Source organism: Erpetoichthys calabaricus, chromosome 4 (genome assembly GCF_900747795.2).
Source record: "Erpetoichthys calabaricus chromosome 4, fErpCal1.3, whole genome shotgun sequence".
NCBI classification, from domain to species: Eukaryota; Metazoa; Chordata; class Cladistia; order Polypteriformes; family Polypteridae; genus Erpetoichthys; species Erpetoichthys calabaricus.
In genome coordinates, this window is record NC_041397.2 from 221757087 (window position 1) to 221771030 (window position 13944).

General features: G+C 32.6%; 1 protein-coding gene across 2 annotated transcripts in view; it reads right to left on the reverse strand.

The window, feature by feature from the left end:
* ppme1 (protein phosphatase methylesterase 1) overlaps positions 1–13944 on the reverse strand; it is a 47367-nt gene that overhangs the window by 22155 nt on the left and 11268 nt on the right. For both annotated transcript variants that reach the window (XM_028800324.2, XM_028800325.2), the window contains exons 2-5: positions 6818–6911; positions 6101–6193; positions 2146–2203; positions 1006–1057 (exon numbers count right to left, since the gene is read on the reverse strand). In XM_028800324.2, coding sequence (XP_028656157.1) covers positions 1006–1057; positions 2146–2203; positions 6101–6193; positions 6818–6911 — 297 coding nt within the window. The remainder of the gene's footprint in view (positions 1–1005; positions 1058–2145; positions 2204–6100; positions 6194–6817; positions 6912–13944) is intronic.

Sequence of the window (13944 nt, forward strand, 5' to 3'; positions counted from 1 at the left end):
GTAAATGTAAACAGCATTGTATGAAGTGCACTGCAAATTGTGCAATGTTAGTACAACTATTTCAACAGAAACATACACTATAATTATTTTAAAGTTTTGTTGACTTTAGATCTTATGTGATTGCAATAAAAACCCTTTAAAACAGTAGGGTCTCTGCAAATGACTCCTGTAGTAAACCAACAAAAGGTACACAGAAAGTTGTTTAATGAAAGTTAAAAGCCAAAAATACATGATACACTAAAAAAAAATATAACTTTTCTACATTAAGCAAAATGAAAAGCTTTTTTGTTTTTAGTATAATTGCTTACATATTCCAATAAATAAAGCACTGGCAGGGTAACTGATTAGATCAGGTCATACCCTAACTAAAATCCTAAATAAAATGATGAAGATTGAACTTGTGATTTTGTACTTCAACACCCATCAATTCAGCCAGTTGGCCACACTGCCTACAATAAGTTCTGGTGTTGGTAGAGGAGCATTACTGCAGAAGATTTCTATCTCAGAAATGTGTGACCATAAAAGTAAACTGACAAGAGTTACATTTTGTTCAGCTTAAGTTAAGTCAGTGCTTTAAAAGTCACTATTTCCCCATAACTGCAGATTGGTCAATGAGAAAAATACAAAATTCAATCAACTGCTTAGTTCTAAATTTAGAAAACTGAACATACTAGGTGAAAATAGAAAACAGATGGCCCTATTGGCATCACAACTACTTCATTCAACCACTAAAACTCTTTGTTAATATTAAAATGAGACATTGCCTCACAAAAAAATCAAAAACAAAGATGTAAAAGAACAGTATATTGGTACATTGACACCCCATTGTGATTTCAATGAGATTCAGCTGTACTTCTTTTCATAAAGACAAACAAAAAAATGAATAGTATGTTGTTCATCAGCAAATGCAAAATGTTACGCTTCATTTTCCTTTCCATAAATTTAATATATAAAATATATACAATGATATTTAATATGTGCATTAACTGTAAAAGGATACCTTACTTTGACATTGTTTCAGCAGAAAGATCTTCTGAATTTTTTACTTTTGTATCACCTGCAGAACAAAATGCATGATAAAGAATACATGCAAACAATTCAGACTGGCTTTTTACCTTGATAAATGTGTATAGGTAAGAAGAACCCTGATTATTATCTCCATTTACTTCTTACTTATTTGTGCAGACTTCAAAACTAAAACAGAATGGGGTCCCATATTTGTAATAGTACACTGTACATCAATTTACAAAATCTAATACATTTTTATCTGCAGAAAAGACAAATGTTTTGAGTCTTACTGGTAATTTTACAAAGAATGTAAACTACACTTTTGGGTAAATGGTTTATGAATGATAACAACAATACCTGTACATAAGGGAATATCACTAAAGAATACTTTTGCTGGCCTGCATGGTGAGGAAGCTTTGCTGTGGTCTATTAAGATCACAGGTAACAGTGTAGGAAACAAAACAGATGAACTAAGCACTTTTTTGTACTTTTTTAAAATCAAACTGAATTGCATGTTGTACTGAATGTCTTACTTATCCATAATTTATTGTAATGAAATTAAAAAAAGGAATTGTTTTCTTGGCCTCATATTGCAAGAGCTCCCATAAAATTAACAAAATCTACATCCTGAAAATTACGCTGAAAATCTTTCTTGAGAAACACTCACTACTTTAGAATGAATAAAGAAAATGATTAGCACAGTATCTCAAAAGACCAAAGCAAAACTTTTCTTGCAATTATTAAGAAGCTGCCACAAATTAAAACTAACTTTTAAATTTAATTGTACCAATGAAGATGGCAGTAGAGGAAGGAGCATGATGCCTTGATTTTACTATAAAATATAAAAGCCAGTAAGAACACAAGAAACAAGTTTTCCTAATATTTACCCTTTGATCTCATATGCATATTGGACTACATAGAGTGAAAACAGAAATTTTATCTTAGGATAATTTTTCATGTACAAAAATATATGCAGAATTATAAAAACATTATGCACATGATATAAACATTTAAAAATGTAATATAGAATGATTTTTCATCAAAGAAGAAAATATTTTCCCACAAATAAAAAACATATATACTTACAATTCCAGTTACCCAAAGCCTAAAAACTTGAGACAACATAAAATTCCTTACCATGTCCTCTCAAGTCAATTGCCACCACTCTGCAATTGATACGATTAAATATAACAGCCTACAAGGAAAATAGAATTTTATAAACATTGCTACTTTAAACTTTGAAATATACTGGCAAATTTATGACCAGTTTCATTAAAATAAAAAAATTACCAAACTTAAATTGCATTAAATGAACACTAACATGACAAGGATAAACATACATATGGCCGACTTACATGAACATAAATAATTGTTATTTTCTAGACATAATGGTTTTTACTAAACAGCAAAATATGAAAAATGTTTAAGGGTGTGGAAACTTTCACAAACCACTGTATATTTATTCAGAAAAAAGCACTGCAAGCAAAGCTGCCTTCAAGGATATACTATATGCAGTTTTTTGTAAAACTATTAGCCATGTGGACTATTTTTTACATTATTACAAACATTTTTCACAGTACATGTAATGATATTTATTAGATGAAAGAGACTCGCATTGCTCAAACACCACAGACTTTTAATTCTTATTTTTATTAGCAATGAATGTCATTTGATTAGAAACTCTCAACTTCAAGTAATTGTTTATCTAGACCAAGTAACTATTAACACCAGTTTTAGCTGCAATAACTACAGCCACAAATTGTCTCTCTTGGGAACTGGGAGAAATTCTCGTCCATTCTGCTTCCAATTAAGGACATTTTCAGGATCCTCAATTATGATCTGTTCACTTCATGTGGTAGCATAATGTCTTCACAGAAGTTAGACCAGGACTTTCACTAAGCCAATGCATCTTTTTTCCATTAACCATTCTGATGTGGACTAGCTTGTAGATCATTTGCTTTCCACGCAACGCAACTGAGTTACTATGGCAAGCCGTTTAAACATTTAATTTGGTATCTGCTTTCAAAACAAGGATATCATAAGTTTTCAATTTGAAATCAGGCTTTTAATATATCAGCTATTTACACTTTGATATCGAGCTTTTAAAATTTAAAATCGACTGTGTTATCTTTGATATCTATTTTCGGAAATCAGATAACAAAAAAGAGTGATTAAATGCTAAAATGGCTTGCCACCTATATGACATTTACATTTTTTGATATAAAATGTTGTACCTTACATATCAATGTTTTTAAATTAGATATGAAGATTATGAAATTTGATTAAGTTTTTACATTTTTGATATCAAAGGTTTGAAATTTGGTACGATTTTGAAATCTGATAACATTGTTGCTAAATTTGAAATCAAGGTTTTAAAAATGGATATCAACATTGTAATATTTGATATCAAGCTTTTAAATGAGATAAAGGTTATTAAGTTTGATATTAAGATTTTCATTATCAGATTTTAAATATCCGACATAATGATTTTGAAATATAAAATTTGAAAGGCTTGATATTGTATCAATTTTACAAATATTGATATGCCTTTTTAAAATTAAATATCACTTAAAACTTGGCATGGAGGAATAAAAAAACATTGTGGGGCAGGACTTGATATCACATTTTTTAAATTTGATAATCAAATTTTTGAAATTGGTTATCACAGTAATGAAATTTGATATCAATCTTATATCAGGTTTGATGATGTTGTTATCAAATTTCAAAAGTGCAATATCAAATTTTAAAAACTTGAAATAAAATTTTTAAAAACATGATATCAAATTTCATAATGCTAATTTCATTAGCATTATAGCTCTCTTTTTTGATATTTCAAAACAATGGAAAAAATTATATTTTAAATAAGTGATATCAAATTTCCAAGCGTTGATATCAAATTTTTTATAGCTGATATCAAATACCTAACTCTTGATATTGTATTTAAAATCGACAATATCAGTGTTGTAATTGTTGATATCAAGGAAAATGGATTCAATATTAAAATGGCCTGCCTCTACTTACAAACAGATGACCTTTCAATACCCTCATGAATCCACTGATACAAAGCAAAATTAATTGGTTCATTCAGTAATGGTATTCACCTACCTCCTGATACAATACAGCATCCATGTTGCTACTACCTCTAAGCTAGACTGGTACACTACTATGGAATGCAATACTGGGCTTTTTTCACAAGGCCCATATCAAGCAGAATGTCCCATATTCCATTCATTTGCAAATTGAATTTTTTTTTTGGTGGCGATCAAATACTGACTTTAGATGAAGCAAGAGAAGCCTGAACATCTCCAAGATTTTGTGAATTTTTTTTTAATAGTTTATAGCTATTAAATAGGTTTGGGTACTCCTGTAAGACTGACTACTGTTCCAAACTTTGTCCATTAGTAAAATATAGCTTTTACTGTAGATAAGCTGGAAGGCTTTATAATTCTTTATAATATTATTGGCAACAACTTACCATAACTTATATCTTAATAATTATCAAAAGTGTGTCGCAGAGAAACCATGCAGGACATTTAGGAATAATGATGCTAAATTACATCCCCTCTTGCTCAAGTTCTTTATTATACAACTTAAAGTTCTTGAGGGCATCTGAAAACTGGGAGGACAGAAAGCTTTTTCAACATTTTGGAGTCCAATGAATACTTAATTCCCAAGTGCCCTCTGTGAAGGTTTTAAACTGAAAATGTACAAGTAAGCATGATCTTCAGGTATCATTTTAAAGCCTAAACACATACTGAAAAAAATACAAATATCATTTCAGTGTGTTTATAAATATGAGACTGTGCATGCTCACATTAGTTAGAGCACACATATTGTGGTGTATTTTATCCAGGATTCTAAGGTTGGACTTTACTTCTATGAAAACAGGAAACATTTTATGGGCTAACCCATATATTAAATAATGACAAGCCCTACTGAGATGGTTTCAAGTTCCAATAAAAATAAAATAAAGTATAAATTAATAAATAAATGAATGAATGTAAAGTCAACAATCTTTTTAATTTCCTCCCCTTGGGACCCACCTAGCCATTTAAATAAATGCCAAGGTCATTAACCTTTTGTGTATAGTAGGTATATCAGGAGGACCTAGGGGGGTGGGGGGGAAACATGCTGAGAATAGCTAAATTCTTATCTAAACTCTGATAAGATGAGACGAACCATTTATGTTGTCTTTGATCATGACTCAGAGTTAGAGGTAACAGAATACGAGGAAGGCCTGCTTTAGTAACACTTATGTTTTAGACAATACATAATTGGTCTTAAATTTGTATAAATAACTAAAATTCCTTTGCACTTAATAAGTAACACTCTTGGGATACAAGGGTGGCAATAATTTTATGACAGCAGTTGAAAGATCTACTGGCAGCACAATGCAACAATCTCCATTTGCAGTTTAAGAGCCAGCTAAACCTAGTTTCTTATCATTAGTTCAGGCCAAGGTTTTCCATCTTGCAAATACGTGTAGTTTGGTGTAATTAATAAAAATATAAATACAAAGAGAAAGACAGAGAAAGTTTTGCAATATTTTCATTCTATAAAATAAAATTTCAAATGACTCTTTCAACTGAATCATTTAAAAGTTAATAATTGTTAGGACACTTTAATCTACTAAAAGGTGTAAAACGATGTCATGATTTTCCAAGTATTCATATTTGATAAAAAATACCCTTTTTTCCGGATGTGTCCTGTCCTCAATGGACTTTATAAACACAGAAAGACCAAAGTATCACTAGGTTACATTTTCTTCATTTCAAAATGAACATTTACTCAAAATGATATAAACACAATGAACTCAAAAGCTGCTCAAGGGATACAAAATTATACCACTTATTATGGCACTTTTACAAAAAAGCATTCATTTAAAATCAATAACTTAGGAAAAAGTGTTAAAATCCATTGGGATGAAAAATATCTGACAGATGATAATGAAGCAGAATGCCATATTTACTTTGCCATATCAGAATAATAAGCAGCTGGTCAAAACAGGACTAAGAATAATGAATGCCAAATACACATAAAAAAATATGAAAAGACATCTTAAAAAGGAACATATTTAACATAAATTACTTACACTGAACACTGCCCATGACAGTGCTGAATGACCTCCACCATGTAATAAGAGAAGTACAGGCCCTTCTGAGCCAATTCTATAGATTCTAAAAGAGTTTTTAAGGATTAAGGATCATATATATATCTGCCATGACTACCATTCCAAAAGTGAGCCAATATAGCTCACAAGCATACACAGTTTAAAAATATAAATTTAATTTCCATAGCACCTTTAAAAGGACTATAGGGATAAAATTGCCTTTATAAACATGTAAACATTTGAGATTAAGTAGTTTAAATGGCTAAGGATCATAAACCTTTAAGCATCCAGTATAGTGCAGTGACTATGGTGCTGGACTACAAACCACAAGGCTGCCAATTCAATTTTTGGGTGCGACTCTGAGCAAGTCATCTGCCTTTGTCACAACTGCAAAATTATTACATATCTTGTCATCCTAGTTAAAGCAGTCAGACAAAAGTAAGATAATAATAACAACAAAAAAAACTTGCATGCATATCCTAAGGTCATTATTTATTATACAGTAAATTAATTCACATATTGTCATTTGCAAAATGGAAACTCTACTATCTGTTGAGAACTGTAAATTTGTTATAATTGATCAGGTTATGTAGGAAATCACAAACATATCTGAATTAATTTCCTTTTATGGATGTTATTTTTAAGTTTTGGAAAAAATAAAGGTGTCCTAACATTTAAATTGTAATTGAAAAAGGATATGTCTTTGCTGCTTTCATTTTCAACTTCAACATCTTCCATGCTTTCAAAGTACTGACTCCAAGGAACAGGAGAAAAATCTCTTTTTCTTCCAGGACTATAAAAGAAATTAAGTATTTAAAGTGGGCAATTCCAAGAGAAAACAATCAATTAAACCTGAAAATGAACACCATTTACCAAACAAGTTATTTTTAAGATACTGTATGTAATGTATTTCAAAAGGACTATGCAATGTCTTTAACAGAAATAAAGTACTAAATACAGAGTCGATCAATTCAAAAATACAATTAGTACAATATTCCCAGATATACGAGTTAACAATTAAAAGACCCACCACCTACTCGGTCTGCAGAACTATGTGAAGGAATAGCCCATTAATTAAGAATCTAAACAAATATTGAAAACTGGCAGTTGTCTAACAAACATATTTTAGAAAATTTTTAAAGAATTCTTGTCAAATTCAGAAAAAGCTTAGTTTTTTTACACTCAAATTATTATTTTTCTCCAGTTTTCAGCAGTAATTCAGGTTGGGTTAGTGGTCCTCTGTCAAAGTTTGAAACTTCAACAAATAAAAAATGAATGAATGATAATTAGTGTGTTGCAGGAATTCTAAATTTCTGGTGTAGCTGATGAAAGGATGCAGGTCCAGATACCTAATGACTTTCCATAAATACGGTACAAGTTATAGAGCTATAATATATAATCATTGTGCTTTGAAGCAAAGATAACCATTTATGCTTAAAATGTTTCTTACATTTGTACAGTATTTAAAGCAAGTTAAATGCAACTGGATGGATTACTAACAAGTTGATGATAATTATTGATGACTGGAGTGCAAATCAAGGCATACAGAAGTGTCAGAGCAGGATTCCGTTTCCAAGGTAATGAATCAGGTGCAGTTCTATATTAACTTCTAAAAACCTCCACAGTTTAGGTGTGGGCATTTGAAACTCGGAATTAAAATTGAAAGCTGGGCAATGCCATGGCACCTTCTGTGTTACAGGGTCATCCTTTTAATATGTGGTTTTTCAGCACTCCAGATAAATAAGCCAACAATGTAACCTTTTGGCTAATGGTTTATCAGTAAATACTGATTTAGCCATCTAAAAGATAGCTGCAAATATGACATTTTAAAATATTTTTGATGCATTCCACAATATACAAAGGTTTAACTTGTGACTATAACTCCTACGTATTTGAACTGCTCAGAAACGATTTAAAAAAAAAAATCATGTTTAGTACAGCATGCGAGAGAATTGACTGGGAAGCATACACTGTCACTTAAATTAATTTTAAAACTATAAATCCAAAGCCATTAGCATAGAGAGATACTTTTTGTTATTTTCTTTCTCTTATGATTCCCTTTATCTCTGACTGTGGCCTAAGATGATTAGCAAGAAGATCAACCGCAATTGTAAGAAGCATTGGCAATCATGAACAGTCCTGCCTGATTTTGCTTTACAAAATGAAATGGTCAGAGTTTATATTAATTAAGATTATTATGTAAAATGATCTAAGCACAAATACTGGGCTCAAACCCAAGTTGGCAAACAGATACAGATTCCACGCTATCACAGGCTGTTTTGCATTCAGAGACAGCAGAATCTCTGGAAGTTCTGACACTTAAGGGGTAATTCTACTTCAACAATGTTGTCAAACCTTTAACAGGTGTCTACCAGTTTGATCTTTGGATATTGTAGCAGGAAGCACTTTCACTAAAAATATTCACCAGGACCTTAACATCAGTATTAAGTAGTGAGATTGGTCTGAAGGATGAACACTCAAGAGGACGTTTACTTATTATTTATTTTTAAGAGTTTTGGGCAGCTCTTTTAGGAGCACTATGTTGACCTGCAGCAGTAGTATTGTACCAAGCAATACACTGGCATAAGCTTTACTTTTGGTGTAACTCAATGTGTACAAAGACTTAAAATGTTGTAAAACTATGTTAATCACTTCTTTATGTTGATTAACTTTAGTTCCGCCTGCATTTTTAATATCTACAATGGTGTCCCATATGTCCTTTTCTCATACAGTACCGTTTACTTCATAACTTTCTAGCATAGACTAGTATGCTAGGGACAAATGTACTTTAATGTACTTGCACCACTTGGCATCTGGGAGCTCAAGTAGCATGAACATGCTGAAACAGCGACAATGATTGTTTTAATGCACCAGTTCTCCCAGAAGTAGTATATAGTGACATTCAGGGAGCTTATGGTGAGAAGGGGCTCAAAAATAAAGAAAGAACACTTTCTAGAGAAGACTTTGTTAAAGGAGATTGAAGCATGATGGGAGCTGCAAGTGAAAGCCACGAAAACAGCTGTGGTGCAATACCAAACTGCTATGCAGGAGGGGGAAGAGAGCAGCAAGATAACAGTAGCAAGGCAGATTAAAAGTGCTCAGTGACGACACACCTTTTAGAGCTTTGAGGGAACATACAGTATGTTGCATTGTAAAATTTGCAAAAATTTACATAAATCTACATATTAAATACATTAAAAATGACTGATACCTTACAAATAGTTAAGCGTTGATCATTAGTAAAATCTTTGTTATCGATACCAGCTTTCAAACCTCATTAACGGTCAAAAAAAAAAAAAAAAAAAAAAAACAGTTCAGAAAAAAATAATAGACAACTCCAAAACTGCCCGTCTTTCTTTAGTCTCTCTAGTGAGGCACACAATTATGAGTCTCCCTGGTGCACCATGCAGTTGAGGCAAACACTGCACGGCTTCCCAATTAATAGCATAAAGTATGCATTGAGGCTATTTTTGGGAGGGATTTGGAGTGTATTGACTGGAAGCCCTCCATGAAGTTTCAATCATGTCAAAGCCTGGAGTTTCATGAAGTGCCCGGTAGACTTGCACTTGATGCTGCCAGAATTCACTCTATACAGCCATAAAATCGTGGGTGGAATTTGACACTTAAAGGGGGTGGAGACAGAAAAACCATAAAAAAAGTTGCCCCCCCCCGCCCCAAGTCACAACCATACTGCTACATATTTAAATCATATCCCAAATCAATAATACAAATTGACTGTAATACAAAGTTACAATATAACCTAAATCTAACCTATAATGATACATTTAAAAAACTGAAATTATGGAAGAGTTCTTGAAATGTCTGAAAACACAGTTGTACAATAAACAGTCAAACAAGCTAGAAAAAAACGTGTGGCACAAGAAACAGTTTCTTGTTTTTAAACAAATTAGAAAGTGTATGCATGGTATAATAATATTCAAGTGTTCTGGGATTGGTTTATTATGAAAGACATGCGGGTAAGGGGATTGGTAATGCTAAATTGACCCCTGAAGTGTTGGGTAGGTGTCCACTCTACGATGGGCTGACACCCTGTCCAGAGATTGTTCCTGCCTTACACCTAATGCTTGCCGAGTTATGCTTCAGCTTCTCTACATCCCTGCTCTGGATCAGTGGGTTTTAAAAAAAAAAAAAAAAGAAAAAAGGATGAATTAATAAAAAGTTGGAACATTTTTAATTTTCATATAGGTCCTTTTTGTTAAACATTTTGTCTTGTTGGTATGCGTAAGTGTGGTTGAGATATGCTCAGACCACTGTGCCACCGTTTATACGGGTAGCACATTTAGGCATAAGGTTGCTGCGGGCAACAATATTGAAGCAAAACGAGGTTGTAGCCCACTATGACAAAACGGATTCCTGCTCATTTTTATTATTCTTTTACAGCAAGTAGCTTGCTGTTCTTTCTCACTATGCCACACTAGGATGGTTACAGTTTTGTGGGTAAAAAACCTTCACACACTTGGCACTGAAGCAGCTTGAAATGAAGTCTGACAACTCATGCTATAATTTCTGGCCTCATCATTGCCACTGCCACTGTTCTTGCCTAGCCTGCTTCTGCTAGAGTCAATGCCATTACAATATAACAATACAAAGTGTTTTTCACTCTGTTGCTTGTGATACCAAAACAGGCAAGTTTTAATCAATGCCAAAGCCATGTGCAGCTCATAATGGCACCTACAGGAAAGAGATGCAAAGGAATGCCTATGCTCCATGCTTCTTTTGCCAGGCACTCCTAGAATTATTACAAAATCATATTACTTAAATTCAAAAGCAAAATTAATTACTAGGAAATATTGAATAATTGATAATACATTTCAGATTAAGTCAAATATGTCAGCACAACTTAGTGTAATTACAATTTAAAAAAACAAAAAAAAAAATCTTACAAAGTAAATGATTAAGATAGACATATACAGTAAATGATATACCACTCAAGTATGGCTCAGTAAAAAAGTTTTTCTAATTAAGTAAGGAATCCAGATATAACTAAATTATTAATATAACCAGGTATTAAAATACTGATGATTTTATTACATACTGGCAATTAACACACTTAATGTGAGAATTTGGGGTTAGACTCACGTAAAATAACATTAGCAATCTGGATACTGTATTAGCAATATATTATTACTAGGACATTGTTACCCCCTAAAATCCTAAAATTTTTGCACAAAGCCTAATTATCTGCAGGAGTTAATTGAGCATCTTAGGTTCAGTTTTAAGCATTAAGAATATTTTTTTTACATAGTTGACATCAGTTCCATTTCTTTCATGCAGGTTAACAACATCCATTTCATAACATTCGGCTCATTAATGATATTCATTTTTGACTCCATCGTGATCATTCTACACTTAGTGCTTACAGGGTATATATACATGGTTTTAATTCTTTCATATCCTCTTTCTGTCCGATAATTAGGTTCTGCACATCTTTTAATTCCAAAGCATCATCAAAACCATCACATACTAACATACTAGCAACAAGTCATGATGCTTTACAGTCAAAGTATGACCAAAATAAGAAGACTATCACTACCTGCTTTTGTCATGTCCAGGTCACAGTGGATGATTACTTTTTATTCATACAGAATAGTTTATATAATTCATTATTGTTTATAGAATCTGTAGACTCTATAGTTTAAATGTTTTGCTATTAATTTTAAATATAACAGCTGAGCTAGGTTGTTCCCAAAGTGCTGCCGAAGTTACTGCTGCATCTGCCTCAAACATACCTGTCCTTTTATTGGTAAAGAACACCAGTTATGCACCTCCAATTTGAGTATGTACACAGGTAACTGGATGAAGGACTTAAATTAAAAATAAATACATCAATAAAATAATATATATGGAATACTCTTCAATACAATATTTTTTTCTTTTAGCATTTTAAGGGTAATATTTCTTTTAATCATTTAGTATCTGAATAAAAATACCTTAGCCTGAAAAATCTTAGGTGGTAAAATGAATTATTTTTCTCTCAGACTAAAATGTAAAAAAGTGCTCTGGTTATTTGATTGTGTAGGACAAGCAAAGGCAATTGCAAAGGTTAATAAAGCTACAGAACTTCCAATAGAAAATATCCTGCGTATGTTCGTCATGCAATTGGAATCATTCTAGTCTTCTCGGTGTTAGAAGAATGGAAAAACTTTATATGAAATGTGCAATTTGAAATCCAAGTACTAGGTCACAATACATAACAGGGTTGTCACTTTTATATTCAAACTTTATACATATTCTGTGTGTATTTTAAATATCTTGTGTCATGATAACATTATTCTAGACAACTGTGTACTGCAATGTTGGATTTTTTTTAATCATAACCTCATTTTCAGGCATTATGTCAAGGAAAACGCTACTTGTAATCTTTGATTGGATGGCTTCTATTCTGTTGTCATCAATGAAACAGAAGGCCTGTCCAGTGATATCAAAATTGTAACAGTTGTACAATTATGGGATCTACATCTCTTAGAATAACAGAAAGAGAATAACTGTATATTACATATATACACACTCCATATAAAAGAAGAATAACACAAAGCATTAAATCTTCAGTGGCTAAATCTTAATGTGCTTCTGACTTGGCAGTCCATGGGAATATAGGATGTTTTTCAGTCTACTGCCTTTCACTTGTTTTTCAAAGGACTAAGCTATAATGATTTCTGGTTTTTTTCTGCTGGCCAATTAAAATAGCAGTGGAATGATGTTTAGAAGTCTTTTGATGAGTCATGAAGCCTAGAAAAAAGAAGCAACTTTCCTCTATACTCTGTTCAATGCTTCTTCACCCCCATGTAGGACCGAATTTCATAAATGCAGTATCTGGTGCCACTCTTGTTTCTTTCCTATTAAGTTTAGATACCGAACATTTGTAAAAAATCAAAGACTGACTACCACAAACTACTACTTAGCATAAAGAAGAGGCACGCCTCACACCTGGACAAACTGGCGAGGACGGCAGGCTCTATTGTAGGCACGGACCTGGACAGTCTGACATCTGTGGTGGAGTGACAGGCATCGAGTAGGCTCCAGTCAATCATGGAGAATCCACTGCATCCACTGAACAGTATCATCTCCAGACAGAGGAGCTGCTTCAGCAACAGACTGCTGTCACTGTCCTGCTCCACTGACAGACTGATGAGATCGTTCCCCCCTCACACTATGCAACTCATCAATTGCATTTATGGGTGGGGGATGTTGTAAATGTTAACACTAAACAAGGTTATGGACTGTTATACCTGCCTTGCATTCTCCTCCTTGCACTGTTTAACTTGCAGTGCGCTTTTATTGCTCTTTGATTAGTTTTGTTTTTATCAGTATGCTGCTGCTGGAGTATTTGAATTTCCCCTTGGGGATTAATAAATTATATATCTATCTACTTTTATGTTTATAGTTAAATAACAAACATATCGACATATTATCTAATTGTATACTGGCTATGCAGCGTTAATTCTTCCTAATATACATACACGCATACTACAGTGGTGCTTGAAAGTTAGTGAACCCTTCAGAATTTTCCATATTCCTGCATAAATAGGACTTATAATATCATCAGATTGTCACACAAGTCCTAAACATAAATATAGAGAATCAGCTAAACAAATTACAGACAAAAATATCATACTTTTTCATTTATTTATTGAGGAAAATCACCCAGTATTACATATCTGTGAGTAGCAAAAACATGTGAACCTAGAAGTAATAATGAAGGCAAGATTAGAGTCAGGTATTGTTAATCAATGTGATGACAAATTAGTTGTTCTTTTGATACAAACAGGATGCCCATTCACAAGTTTCTATCAAGGGCTTTGTCT